This window comes from Pinus tabuliformis, chromosome 3_2 (assembly GCF_031772625.1).
Source record: "Pinus tabuliformis cultivar Carrire ecotype Pingquan chromosome 3_2, CPIR1, whole genome shotgun sequence".
NCBI classification, from domain to species: Eukaryota; Viridiplantae; Streptophyta; class Pinopsida; order Pinales; family Pinaceae; genus Pinus; species Pinus tabuliformis.
Genome location: NC_142302.1, coordinates 625,064,498 through 625,078,909, shown reverse-complemented (window position 1 = coordinate 625,078,909; position 14,412 = coordinate 625,064,498). Strand labels below are relative to the sequence as shown.

General features: G+C 40.5%; 1 protein-coding gene across 1 annotated transcript in view; it reads left to right on the top strand.

Moving 5' to 3' along the window:
• LOC149182181 (pseudouridine synthase and archaeosine transglycosylase (PUA) domain-containing protein) overlaps positions 1-14,412 on the top strand; it is a 128,615-nt gene that overhangs the window by 74,463 nt on the left and 39,740 nt on the right. The window contains exons 4-6 of the mRNA XM_089416792.1: positions 562-659; positions 748-884; positions 1,211-1,278. Of these exons, the coding sequence (XP_089272918.1) occupies positions 562-659; positions 748-884; positions 1,211-1,278 (303 nt within the window). The remainder of the gene's footprint in view (positions 1-561; positions 660-747; positions 885-1,210; positions 1,279-14,412) is intronic.

Sequence of the window (14,412 nt, the reverse complement as noted above, 5' to 3'; positions counted from 1 at the left end):
TGGTTATTTGTTTGATTCTTGACCAACAACTGAAGGGAAGAGTTTAATTTGGTCATTTTTAATTATTCACTTGTTTTTGAGGACAAGAAGATGATTCCAAAAGGACATGCAGATTACTATGCAATTAAAGTTGTTTTCGGCATAGAAAATTTAGGCAAATATCTTTTCAAGAGGTTGTTGGCATTGATGAGATATATTCTCTTAAATTTAGCTTCAATTGTGTTCCTTCAGAGTAGTGATTTAAATTACGAAGCATAATTTTTATCTACAGAAGCCTGGTAATCATATTTCATAATAAATTTTCGGGCCCACAATTAGAATGCTTATGGATCATTCTGGAGGAAGCACATTGCATGAATAGTGGGATGAATTCTAGTTACAGCTTCCAATCATTTGGGTTGGTGATTGTGGTTAAAATAAGATATTTACATTTTGTGTTCTTCTTGTTATATTGTTTTAGTGTTGATAATGCATGTATGTTTGAAATAGAACCATACCAGTAAAATGTTTGGAAGATTACTCTGTTTTTAAGCACGCACTTATGTCTCCGTTCTTTTTCAGCCAGAATCATATTAATCTGATTTTGGTGAATAATGTACCACTCTTCTTCAACGTTCGAGATGGTCCTTACATGCCGACCCTGCGTCTATTACATCAATGTAAGATAATTTTCGGTCTTAGTTTGGTGGCAAGCATCTAATTTTAGATTACAGAGGGCTTGCTCTAACTAGCAATTTGATTTTGTAGATCCGAACATAATGAAAAAGTTTCAAGTAGACAGAGGGGCAATCAAATTTGTCCTTGCTGGAGCAAACATCATGTGTCCTGGACTCACATCTCCTGGTGGCGCTTTGGATGATGATGTTCCTGCAGAATCACCTGTGGTATATCCTTATTTATGTAGATCTCTTTCTTGTGAAGTTAAGTTTTTCACATCGAAAGTGCAAATGGATATGTTATTGTGGATATATTAGTAGATGCTGACCTATTCATCTACTTGTATTTAGATAAGCAAGCATTTTATGCTGCAATATTAATATCTAAACTAGAGTATTATATTTGGATATGGATTCTGCATTATAATAGCTTTATTATAAATAATTGTGACAAAACCATTGTGTTTTTCAAAATAGCTATTCCTGCAATTTTTTTTGGATGCTGTATGTGGTCTGAGTGTGTTGTAGTTTAACGAATGCACTTATACTTGCAGGCAGTAATGGCTGAAGGAAAAGAGAATGCACTTGCAATTGGATTTACAAAGATGTCAGCGAAGGACATGTAGGCTTTTGCTCCAACTCATAGTTTCTTCATGTATAGGGTTATCTAGGATATATGTAAATATCAATATCAATTTATTAGATTGTCAGCACTGCTGAATCCAGTACCAAAGTGCTTACTCGGGAATTCATTGTTACTATGGACTGTTTCTTGTTTAATGATTGGAGTGTCCAAAACATTTAACCTAAGAGAGGTGTTACTAGATCATTATGGTCAATAAAAATTGATTTTCAAAGACCAATTTGAGATGGTTAATCTTATTATCACTGAATCCAAGAACTCAAGGATATACGAGTCATACAATTTTTGAAAATAATTCCACCATGCGAACTTTGTGGTAAATATATTATCTTTCTACCTCTTTCTTAAGGTATATCTTTTCATCAAGAATGTACAGCTTGAGTGTGCTTAATAGTTAATAACACGTGTTTCCTCCTAAACGATTACAGGTTCAAATACAAAGGGGGGTAGAGTATGTACACCTCCTTAGACTTTAGCAATCAAATCGCTGCACAGAGGGGGGTCTCTTGTTGTTGAAAACGGTACCAAGGAGGTGTTTCCTCGTGTTTTTTGCTTTAGCCTAGAAAAACATGTGAACTGACTTTATGTGGTTATTAAAGTCGTGGCTTTTAATCACTTTATGAGGTACTAAAGGTACATTGTACTTTATTATATTAAAGTGAATTTATGAGAACAAGGTACATGGTACAAAAAGTTATTAAACTGAGCAGAGAGGCTCATTAATGAAGGGGGAGACATTAGAGGGGGTCAATGGGAGATTAGATCTCCACCCTTGATCAAGGAGAGCTGAGATCTAATTTCAGCCCTTGATCCTAGGGATAGGGCTTCTCATCATTATGAGATTAAAAGGAGGAAAAAGGCAAGAGGCTCATTCATTCTTCATGTGCAAGTGTTGGAGAAGAGGAGAAGAGGAAGAGGAGGAGAAGAGGCCGAGAAAGCATTTGCTGAAGGAGAGAGCACACATGAGCAAGGAGAAACCACACATAGGCCTGAGTTTCAAGGCTGTGACTGTGGCACACAGACCAAGGCACAACAGTTCATCCTCAGCATGGATTTCGGGGAAGATTTTGTGCATTTTTGGAGGCTAGCAGTATGAGTTTTGAGGGGGGTCAGACTGTATTATTTGTTGGTCTGACAGACCCATTTTTCAAGGAGAAAAAGACAGGTTTGTGGCATGATTTTCAGGGTAGAAGAAGTTTGTTAGAGGCCCAAAAATCGAGAAGAGTCAGACTATCAGCACAAATTTTGAGGCAGAAACAGTCAGCTCTATGGCATGAAATTCAAGGGGTCAAGTCTGACTTGTGGCACGAATTTCCAGATCTGGGATGTCTGAACAGTGCCACAAATTCCAATGCAGTGATTGCTGGACAGTGGCATGGGTTTCATGGACAGTGGCATGATTTTCTTGACAGCAATGGGGAGAGATAAGTACCCTGTGTTATGTATTTAATGCTGTAATTTCTCTGAGATAAAAAGAAAATAAAATCCTCTTCCAAACTGGTTTCCCTGCGGGGTTTTTCCAAGGTCTTGTTGACCAAAAATAAGTGTCCAAATTTTGTGCATGAATTTTTATCAGATGAAAGTGAAAGTGAAAGAGTAGTGGTAGACTTTTAGTGTTTTAATTGCAATTTGTATTCAAGTTTAAATATCAGCAATTAACCATGGGAGGTGGGCATTAAACTTGTTATGCAAAACCAATTGAAACCGGGGTGGGGCTATAGGACACAAATTTCCTACATGGTATCAAAGCTTGGGGATACATGGTATCAGAGCACCAGTGAACTTACAACTGATAAAGTGTGACCAACAAGCGTATAACAACCTATATACCCAGAGATTTGTGGTTGAGAGGGATGTTGTTTACTGATTTTCAGTATTGAGAAGTTGTGTTGGTTGAGAGGGTCAGATGACTACTGGTTTGATGGCAGAGGATAGGTTGAGTGGGGCTGAAAATTTTGGTCCTAGAAGGAGAGGATAGTCTTGTCTCTTGAGGAGTTTTGAGTTGTGGGTGTTGAAAATATTGGGGGGGTGTGTGAAAATTTGGTAGCCCCAAATTTCTACTACAACAACTGATTAAGTTTCTCCTACTTGTTAATTTCTGAATAAAGTTATTGTTTCCTACAGTAAATAGCGAAACTAATACACTGCAGTCTACACTATTTAAATTATAAGCGAAAAGAAGAAACTGAACAGGGAAGAAATACAACACATCTACACAGTTATTTTTGGACAAATGACCCCGGGAAAACCCAATGCGGGAAAACCGGTGCAACAACTCTGAGGGTTTTATTATTAAGCAATAGTAATTTCTGAGTACAAATCGTTGGATGCCCAACTAACTATCCTGTACAAAGGGAAACTTGACAAAACAAGTAGTGAGATGCTCTCACCCTATCACTGGAAGAATTTGACCCTGATCTCACTGGAAAGATGATCTCCGTCTCTTCTGCGTCAGCCTCTGTGCAAAACTGCATCAACCCTACGCAGTCTCTGGGTCACCTATGCTGGGGACTGCGCTGCTCTTCCTTCTGATCATATGCTGCCTAGAAATTTCAATTTCTAGCCTTCCAGTCTCACACCCCGATTCCTGGCTTTTGAAATTCGATTTCCTTAGCAGGAAATTCGATCTCCCTCTAGGTTCTGTGCTGCCACTGCGTGGGCCAGCGTCAACCTCTCTCTGGACGTCGATCTGTCCTCTCTGCCTTGTACTCTCTGGCCTAGGAAAAGATTCCTGACCAAATACTATCCCTGCCCCTCTGCAAAAGATCATTATCGAAAATCTCTCTGGTAGCTGCTCTGCTTCAGAAAATTGAACTTCTGATCTTCTCACTTTGTGTTCTCCAAGTGCCCCTCACGCCTCTTCTTATATCTTTTTGTTGGACAACCAACGACCCAAATTAAATTCTAATCAATGGCTTAGATCATTTTGGCTTGATCCTCATATTCTTCTAGAAGTTACACCCATAGTTTAGATTAATACCCATTAATAATTCTAATTTCCTAAGTTTAGAGTTAGGGTCTGATTAAAAATAATTAATTATTTTAATAAAATTGCCTCCAGGTGGAATTTCCCAAAACGATTTTTGGGTATTGGAGAATGCATGTGTCTAAGCCTCCCTGCAAATTTTGAGACTTAGAGCACTTCCGATGCTACTAGAAATCAACACGCCCTCTTAGCGAGGAATGTGCTCTAGCAATGCAACCTACTGAAGAATCACTCTGTTTTGTAACATCTCCTCCTGCGCTGTTGATGTCCTACATCCTGTCCACCAACTACTGCGCAAATGTTGCATCTGTACTGTTGCTAACCCTGCCACTGTCAACACTACATCCGTACTGCAACTCCCTCTCAATTTTGCATCCATGCTGCTGCTGGCACTGCCAATTGCATCTGCACTGCGATCTTCTCTAATTGCTGCTGCTACTGCATCAACAACCAAAAAACATCCCAAATTATTGAACTGGTGTTTAGTATGCTGCATCTCATTGCTAGAGTCTGACTACTGCTAGTCTCTACGCTGACCCTTTGAAGCCTCTGTGTTGTTGCTGACCTCTGCTCTGTGACATCTGCACTGTTGCCAACTCTGCTCTGCACTACTCATTGTCTGGCGCTTCTAGCCACTACAATTGTCACTCCGGCACTCCTTTGCACCGACACTGGTCCATCCTGCTACTACTGATTTGGGCTCCCATAGCAAGGAATTGATTCGAGAGGTGGGCTCCTCAAGGATCCTGCCCGTCTGTAGCTTTTTCAAACTACAGCTCTAAATCAACCCACCTCCCTCTTGGAGGTATCTCGACTGTCATGGCAAACTCATCCTCCTCAATCTTCGTGGTTGCAACCTTCAGATCATGCTTCTCATCTTTGCCCTTTTTTGTGAAACGACACTGTGTCGCGTAGTGACCGGGTTCACCACACCTGAAGCATTTGATCTTCGAAACATCTTTCTTCTTCTTCCATTGCTCCTGCTGCCCCTTGGATGCGAGGGCTGCATTCTCTTCCCCCCCCTTGGGCTTCTATCCATTGATGCTGCTTCCATCAAGTTTACACTTGACCAAATCCCTCCTCAACTCCTCTTTCTTAAGAGCTGCCCACATCTCATCCCAGTTTGGCAAAGTCGCCCTTCCCAGGATGCTTTGGACAAAGACTTTCCACTCCTTAGATACTGAATTTAGGGCTAGTCTTACCGTCTCAGAACCTTGAGGTGTTGACCCCACAACTACCAACTCATCTCGGGTCTCTTGAAGCTTTGCAAGGAATGGATCAATGCGTTCCCCCTTCTGCATCTGCATAGATCTCATCTTTTGCTCCAAGTACATCTTCTGCTGCTCGGAAGATCCTTGATACAACATTGACAATGCATCCCACATCTCCTTGGCAGTGTTTCTGCCAGCGATGTGACAGACTATATGATCCTTCACTCCATCGAGGATCATTCTCTTTGTCTTTGCCATTTCTCCCTTGTACTTCTTGAGCGGATCTGGATCTGCGGGCTCAGCTACCACGTTGTCGACATAGACTTTGAGAAAATGCTCATCTAGAAGGCATGACATCCTTGCCTTCCAGATCACATAGTTGGATGCCCCATCCAACCTATCTTGATCTCTCAGTCCACTGGCTGCCATCTTTGCCAAACGAAAAAGTTGAATAGCCTCCTCTCTCCTACTGCTGCTCAGCAAATGAGAATTCAAATTCCCTGGCTAGGAATTCTCTAAGGAAGAAATTCCCTCGGTGTCTCTCTTCTTCCTTCTAATGTCTTTCTGCCCAGCAGCTGTTTGCAGAAAACTGCGTCCCACCAGAAAACCCTTCTACGCTGAAGCTTTTGCTGCGCTGCTCCATCTGCTGCTGACAAATTTCGATCTGGAAATCTTACCTCTTTGTTGACTCACTCAAAGAGATTTACCACGAAGATCTTGCCCTCTTGGCCTGACTGTGCAAACCCTCTGGGGATTCAAATTGCTGCCTCTGCAAGAATTTCGAACTCCCTCCCTTCTTCAGCACTGGGCTCTTCTGGCACTGTTCTCTTGTTTCACCTGCAACTCTGATACCACGTGAAAATTTGGTAGCCCCAAATTTCTACTGCAACAACTGATTAGGTTTCTCCTACTTGTTAATTTCTGAATCAAGTTACATACTATTTCCTATAGTAAATAGCGGAACTAATACACTGCAGTCTACACCATTTAAATTATAAGCAGAAACAAGAAACTGAATAGGAAAGAAATACAATACACAATTATTTTTGGACAAATGTCCCGGAAAAACCCAATGTGAGAAATGTGGTGCAACAACTCTGAGAGTTTTATTGTTAAGGAGTAGTAATTTATGACTACAATTCGTTGGATGCCCAACTGGCTATCCTATACAGAGAGAAACTGGACATAACAAGTAGTGAGATGCTCTCACCCTATCAGGTGTAGTGACCGGGTTCACCACACCTGAAGCATTTGATCTTCGAAACATCTTTCTTCTTCTTCCATTGCTCCTGCTGCCCCTTGGATGCGAGGGCTGTATTCTCTTGCTTCCCCTTGGGCTTCTATCCATTGATGCTGCTTCCATCAAGTTTACACTTGACCAAATCCCTCCTCAACTCCTCTTTCTTAAGAACTGCCCACATCTCATCCCAGTTTGGCAAAGTCGTCCTACCCAGGATGCTTTGGACAAAGACTTTCCACTCCTTAGATACTGAATTTAGGGCTAGTCTTACCATCTCAGAACCTTGAGGTGTTGACCCCACAACTGCCAACTCATCTCGGGTCTCTTGAAGCTTTGCAAGGAATGGATCAATGCGTTCCCCCTTCTGCATCTGCATAGATCTCATCTTCTGCTCCAAGTACATCTTTCGCTGCTCGGAAGATCCTTGATACAACGTCGACAATGCATCCCACATCTCCTTGGCAGTGTTTCTGCCAGCGATGTGACAGACTATATGATCCTTCACTCCATTGAGGATCATTCTCTTTGTCTTCGCCATTTCTCCCTTGTACTTCTTGAGCGGATCTGGATCTGCGGGCTCAGCTACCACGCTGTTGACATAGACTTTGAGAAAATGCTCATCCAGAAGGCATGACATCCTTGCCTTCCAGATCACATAGTTGGATGCCCCATCCAACCTATCTTGATCTCTCAGTCCACTGGTTGCCATCTTTGCCAAACGAAAAAATCGAATAACCTCCTCTCTCCTACTGCTGCTCAGCAAATGAGAATTCGGATTCCCTGGCTAGGAATTCTCTAAGGAAGAAATTCCCTCGGTGTCTCTCTTCTTCCTTCTGACTTCTTTCTGCCCAGCAGCTGCTTGCAGAAAACTGTGTCCCACCAGAAAACCCTTCTACGCTGAAGCTTTCGCTGCGCTGCTCCCTCTGCTGTTGACAAATTTTGATCTGGAAATCTTACCTCTTTGTCGACTCACTCAGAGAGATTTACCACGGAAATCTTGCCCTCCTGGCCTAACTGTGCAAACCCTCTGGGGATTCAAATTGCTGCCTCTGCAAGAATTTCGAACTCCCTCCCTTCTTCAGCACTGGGCTCTTCTGGCACTGTTCTCTTGTTTCACCTGCAGCTTTGATACCACGTGAAAATTTGGTAGCCCCAAATTTCTACTGCAACAACTGATTAGGTTTCTCCTACTTGTTAATTTCTGAATCAATTTACATACTATTTCCTATAGTAAATAGCGGAACTAATACACTGCAGTCTACACCATTTAAATTATAAGCAGAAACAAGAAACTGAATAGGAAAGAAATACAATACACAGTTATTTTTGGACAAATGTCCCCGGAAAAACCCAATGTGAGAAATGTGGTGCAACAACTCTGAGAGTTTTATTATTAAGGAGTAGTAATTTATGACTACAATTCGTTGGATGCCCAACTGGCTATCCTATACAGAGAGAAACTTGACAAAACAAGTAGTGAGATGCTCTCGCCCTATCACTGGAAGAATCTGACTCTGATCTCACTGGAAAGAGGCTTTGCGTCTCTTCTATGTCAGCCTCTGCGCAAAACTGCGTCAACCCTGTGCAGTCTCTGCGTCACCTCTGTTGGGGACTCGCTGCTCTTCCTTTTGATCCTTTGCTGCCCAAAAACTTCAATTTCCAACCTCTCGGTCTCACACCCCGACTCATGACTTCTGAAACTTGATTTCCTTAGCAGGAAATTCCATCTCCCTCTAGGCTCTGTGCTGCCACTGCGTCAGCACTGCGTGGGCCAGCGTCAACCTCTCTCTAGACATCGTTCTGTCCTCTCTGCCTTGTACTCTCTGGCCCAGGAAAAGACTCCTCACCAGATACTATCCCTGCCCCTCTCTGCAAAAGATCACTATCGAAAATCTCTCCGGTAGCTGCTCTGCTTTAGAAAACGGAACTTCTGATCTTCTCATTGTGTGTTCTTCAAATGCCCGTCAAGCCTCTTCTTATATCTTTCTATTGGACTACCGACTCAGATTAAATTCTAAGCAATGGCTTAGATCGTTTTGGCTTGATCCTTGTCTTCTTCTAGAAGTTACACCCATAGTTTAGATTAATATCCATTAATTATTTTAATTTCCTAAGTTTAGATTTAGGGTCCCATTAAAATAAATAATTATTTTAATAAAACTGTCATTGGGTGGAATTTCCCAAAACGATATCTGGGTATTGGAGAATGCATGTGTCTAAGCCTCCTTGCAAATTTAGAGACTTAGAGCACATCCGATGCTACTAGAAATCAATAGGGGGGGTGAATAAGTATTTCTCAGTGTTGAGAATATTAGTATCGAAAAAATATCGGCGAGGGTCCTGAAAACATCTTTTCGGCAATATCAACAAAAAAAATCAGAAAATATCAGCAAACATAAAAAAATGTATTATATATTCCTCTTTTTTATTTTTTTTTATTCGCATATTTTTAAACATATAAAACAATAACAACATGAAATAAACACATAGACACATAAATATGAAGAAAGCACTAATATATATGATGTAGTGGATGTAAAGTAAAAATGATACATCAAAGGCGATACCAAATCCTGCCGATCCCTGATAATTGTCCAATAAAGGACTAAAATGTGCAGAACCAATACAAAATAACATCACATATATAAAAGTATCTCATCATCATGAGTTATATGTAGCAAAACAAATAAAACTACCAGCTAGCTATCTGAGATCATTGCCCTCTCCACCTTTTACTGGAAAACATGATGGGTTGTTTGCCAGATTTGCTCCTAAGAGTAGAAGGTCCTGACCCTACACCTAATGTCAAATAATGACTTATGGGTATGAAGCTGTGCTCTCATATATATGTAGCAAAAGGTGATGACGCTGACGCTCCCACAGTCTCCTCCTCCTTCTTCTCTTCCTCCTACTCCTCCTCCTCATGCTACTCCTCCCCCGAGTCCTCCTCCTCTTGTTGTACCTGTACTAATGGTTCCACCTCTAACCATGTAGGTGACTCCTCCAAGACGGGCATCTCAGACTCCACCCTCCACTGAGACAATACATCAATATTGTCTAAGGAAATGGCATATGGATCCATTGGTTTCTCTATTTGCTTCACTCGAAGTCGGAGATTGTAACGCACACACACTAAATCATTGAGGCGTGAGAACTCCAACCTGTATGAATATCAAAATACGAATGAGTCTTGACTTTTGACACTTGAGGGTCATAAATTAAAATTACAATAAATGTAATTGCTCAACTGAAGTTTGAAGTTCAAAGTTATACCGTTGCGCTTTTTTGAGTGTGTTTTCTCAAATATACTCCATTTGCTCTCACACACTGAAGAGCTACATGTTTGACTCAGGATTCTTATGGCCAATTTCTGCAAATTTGGTGCCTTTGTACCATAGTTTCGCCACCAAATATCTACAACAAAATATAGAAAAAAAAGGTTAAAAACTTAAAACATAATTAAACTTTCAAATAAAACACAATTGAATTTAAAAAATCTAGAATTATAAATAATTGAATTCTAAATTGAAAATTCTAATGAGTCATGACTTGTCACCTACGTGGCATGAAGAGGGTCCTTTCCCGAATAGCATCATCAAAGTCAAATAGGTCAACACAATCTCGTTGAAACTGTATCTTGCGATTGCTTTTGCTACGAAGCTTAGGATCAGGTGCCATCCTATGAATACAAGAATGAAACCCTTCCCATCACCTCGCCATCAAAATCAAAGCCGCATTTGTATGGAAATGTGGGGTTGAGGAAGAGTGTTGTTGCATGAATGGGTCGATGAAGCATCCCTATCCACCTACTATCAATCGCATCCCGTAACATCATTTTTATATTAAGCCCAACAGAACCCTTGTCAACATAATAAGCACGAATGACCTCCTTGGTCCTATCCATGGCCTCATACAAATAAGCCATTGCAGGCTTCTCCCCGTCTACCAATCTCAAAACCTTTACTATAGGTTCACTAACTGAACACACTTCTTCTATTCCTTGCCAAAATGTGTCAGTGTACACCTTTTTTGCAATGGCTCTTCCATGCTGTCTCCTGCTGTATCTACAACCACGCCACTCATCAGAACAAACATTTGCTTCAACTCAAACTGGCATCAAAGCAAAGACTGAAGAGTAATAAAGTTGGTGGCAAAACGTGTGATTGTAGGATGCCACGACTCCTTGTTTTTAGTGTATCTCACAAGGCTAAGAACAAAAACATGGTTATATATAAATTTGGGGACGCTCCTAGCCATATAAATCACCTCCTTGTTGAAGGAGATTTTCCCCATATCCTCAAGCAGCAAATCGATATAATGTGCTGCACATGGAGTCCATAACAATATGCAGTGCCTCTCCTTAAGCATCCTGATGACAACCGCATAATTAGCTGCATTATTTGTTATGACTTGCATCACATGATGCAAACCAATCTCCTGGATGAACCCATCTAACAACTTACATGTCAATGTTGCATCTTTTATATGTGCTGATGCATCCACCGATTTAATAAACATGGTACCTTTAGGACAATGTACCAAGAAATTTAGAAGGGCCCTACCCTTCCTATCTGTCCTACCATTTGACATCACTGTGCATCCAGAGACTTCCCATGTCTGTTCCAACTCCGCCAATCTAGAGTTGATGTCCTGCTTTTCTGCTTGAAGGATTGGCCCTTGTAACTCCTCATATGTAGCACTTTTGTACCCTAGGTCCACAATAGCAATAACATCACACATTGACTGCCAAAATGGATTGTTTTTGGTGATGCTGAGAGGTAAGTCGCTCTAGAAAAGATACCTTCCCATAATATCAAATTTTTGCTTCTCCTTTTTTTAACAACTAATTTTATGGGAGGTTGTGCTTCATGTCTAGTTCATGGAACAAAAAATGACCTCCCACTCCCAATAACATTAGCACTAGCAGGGGACGTTGTGGATCCCCTCCCACTACCGTCAGCCTCAAAATCAAAAGAAATTATCTTCAAAGATCTACCTGCACATTCAACCTTGTTTCTTTCCGTCTTTTTCATCAATTGCTTCAAGAGCTTTTTGTATAAGCTTTGCACTAGATTCCCTACAAAGCCCAACATCATATCCAGGGAGTCTAGTCAAATGGCATTTCAATTGCGTAACCCCTCATGTCATCTCGTCCCCACACAATTTGCATGTTAGATATGCCCGAATTGTCCCATCATTAGGTTCCCCATACTCCCAAAATGGGTCCAAGGGCTTTGGCATATTTGTAGTGGATTAATTCAAACCTAGGGCACCAAAAAAAAAATTGCATTAAATCCCCATACACAAAAAATAACAGCCACCTCATTTAAAATAAAATAAAATTTACTACATTATTTGCAATGAAAAATGACAATAAGAGGGTGCATAAGAGAGTTAAAAAAAAATGAAGCTTGCTGTCCAAATATGGAGAAAACCCTTGCATTGGCTCATGGGCATGAAAATCATAGCAAATGGAAAAAAAACAAAGAAGCAAAATGTTAGTAGGCAAAGAGGTCAAGCCTAAATCTATAAATTTTTATTAACATAGGGGTTTTAAGAACATACTTGTTAATGGAAGAAATGAAGTTTGTTTCATTGTTCCTGAACCTTTGATCCACAAAAAATTTTTGGTTGGTGATGATAATGGCTATTTGATCCTCAATCCCTCCTTGAAAACCACCACAAAGTTCTTCCCCTTCCTTCTCCAAGACTAACAAAACAAAATGAGCAAATAAAAGTCAAAAAATTGGTTTTGTAGCCGCGACCTAGCTTGGTCGATGATATTTTTGGTCGTCGCGCGATTTTTTGCCGATATTTCAGAATTATCGTGATAGTTTCAAAGTGGAAAATTTTGTGATATTTACTCGGCGATATCTCGTTTTGCCAAAAATATCACAATATTTACAAATATTGGCGATATCTCCGCGATATTATCAACATTGTTATTTCTTAGAAATTAACACTTATTAATCTTTTTTCAGAGCATTAGTTAATCTTCAATAGTACTATTATTATTATCTTCAGATAATCATAAACATTCATCAATAATAAACAACACCAACAACAATGCAGAAAGATAGAGATAATAGACACAGATTTTTAGGTGGAAAACCCCCTCTGGGTCAAAAACCACCGAATGCTTCTTAGTAATTGTCTTCTTCTCTTTAAAAGAATTAATTACATCAAGTTTTTAGATCCAACTAAAGGAGGCTCCAACCCCCTGATTTACAGGCTCCAACCTGTAGGATGCTTCTACACCCTATTAACCTGATGCAACCGGAAGGATGTCTCAATGCCCTGTGAGTCAGGCCATAATCTTACGAGTGTCCCAATACTCTGTTTACCAGTTGCTGTCAGAAGGATGTTTCATCGCCTTGTAATTTATCAACCCCAACTGATAGGATGACACAAAATCTATGCAGGCTACAACCTGCCCTAACACCACCCTGCCGTCTTGAAGCGTTCTCAGGCCACAACCTGAAGGTGACTTCAATCACCTAGGTTGCACCACCCGGCCACTCTAAAGTGTTCTCAGGTACCAACTTGAAGGTGACTCCAATCACCTAGCTTGCACCACCCTACCACCCTGATCAAAAGGCGGACCATGTTTCACAATTTTCAGACTGGATCCCCCTGTGCTCTGAATCAATGTAAAGAAACTTTAATGCAGATTCTACTACTGTGCTCAGTATGAATGTCATTGTGAAGTCCTGACAACCTTACTACACACCATTGCTCAATCTGACCACTGCACTATCCAATCCACTGTTCACACAACCTGTCTCTGCTTAGTCACAATGCCAAAACAAACTACACAACCTGCTCATCCAACTGAGAATCTGTTCCTGTATAAGCTGTAAACCCAAGCTGTACCAAAACAATAAACTCACTGCACTGCAACAATCAATGCAACCTGCAATGGTCAATGTCACTGTACTGTACTGCTCTTGAATGAATATGCGTTCAATGGTTCATAGAGCAATCATCCAAATCACTGTGCCAAGCTGCTGCAAGTACCGACCACTGAAGTCCAATGGTGGCACAATCCACTCAATGCCTTAGATCATCCCTATGACCTACTTTCAATGCTCTCAAACTCTGCCCAAGGAGGGCTACTAGCATGTGTTTTATTTTTGCTGCTCAGATAATCAATCTCCTGGTGCCATCATCTTTTACTGCTGTCATGTAAGATCACTGTTCAAGAATGCTGTTACAAATATATTATTGTGTCAATATTATCAATATTGTCACTCTTAAAGTCATTAAGACTGCTGCATACAATATAATAGTTCACTTCAAGTTTCTATGTCTTACTCTATAATGATGAAACCTTTGACTACTTCTAATAGTGTACTAAATGTAATCAGTCACATTCCAAAATATAAAAAACACATTCCCAAATGTATTCAGTCACTGTTTCACTGTTACACTAAAACACTATTGTTCACTGGAACACTCTCACAAAGACTCTTGTCTTCACTACTTCAAGTAATCAACTACCACTTATCAAGTCAAGATTCTTTTGTATCACTGTTGTAGGTTACTTGGAACTCATAGGTATCCTTGGTTTCAAATATTCAACTTTTCTAATTAATCATAGTTATGTACCCTTGTCTTTTGCTAGGATCAAACTCCCTTTATACTTGAAATCAAGGTCAAGATGTAAACTGATACCC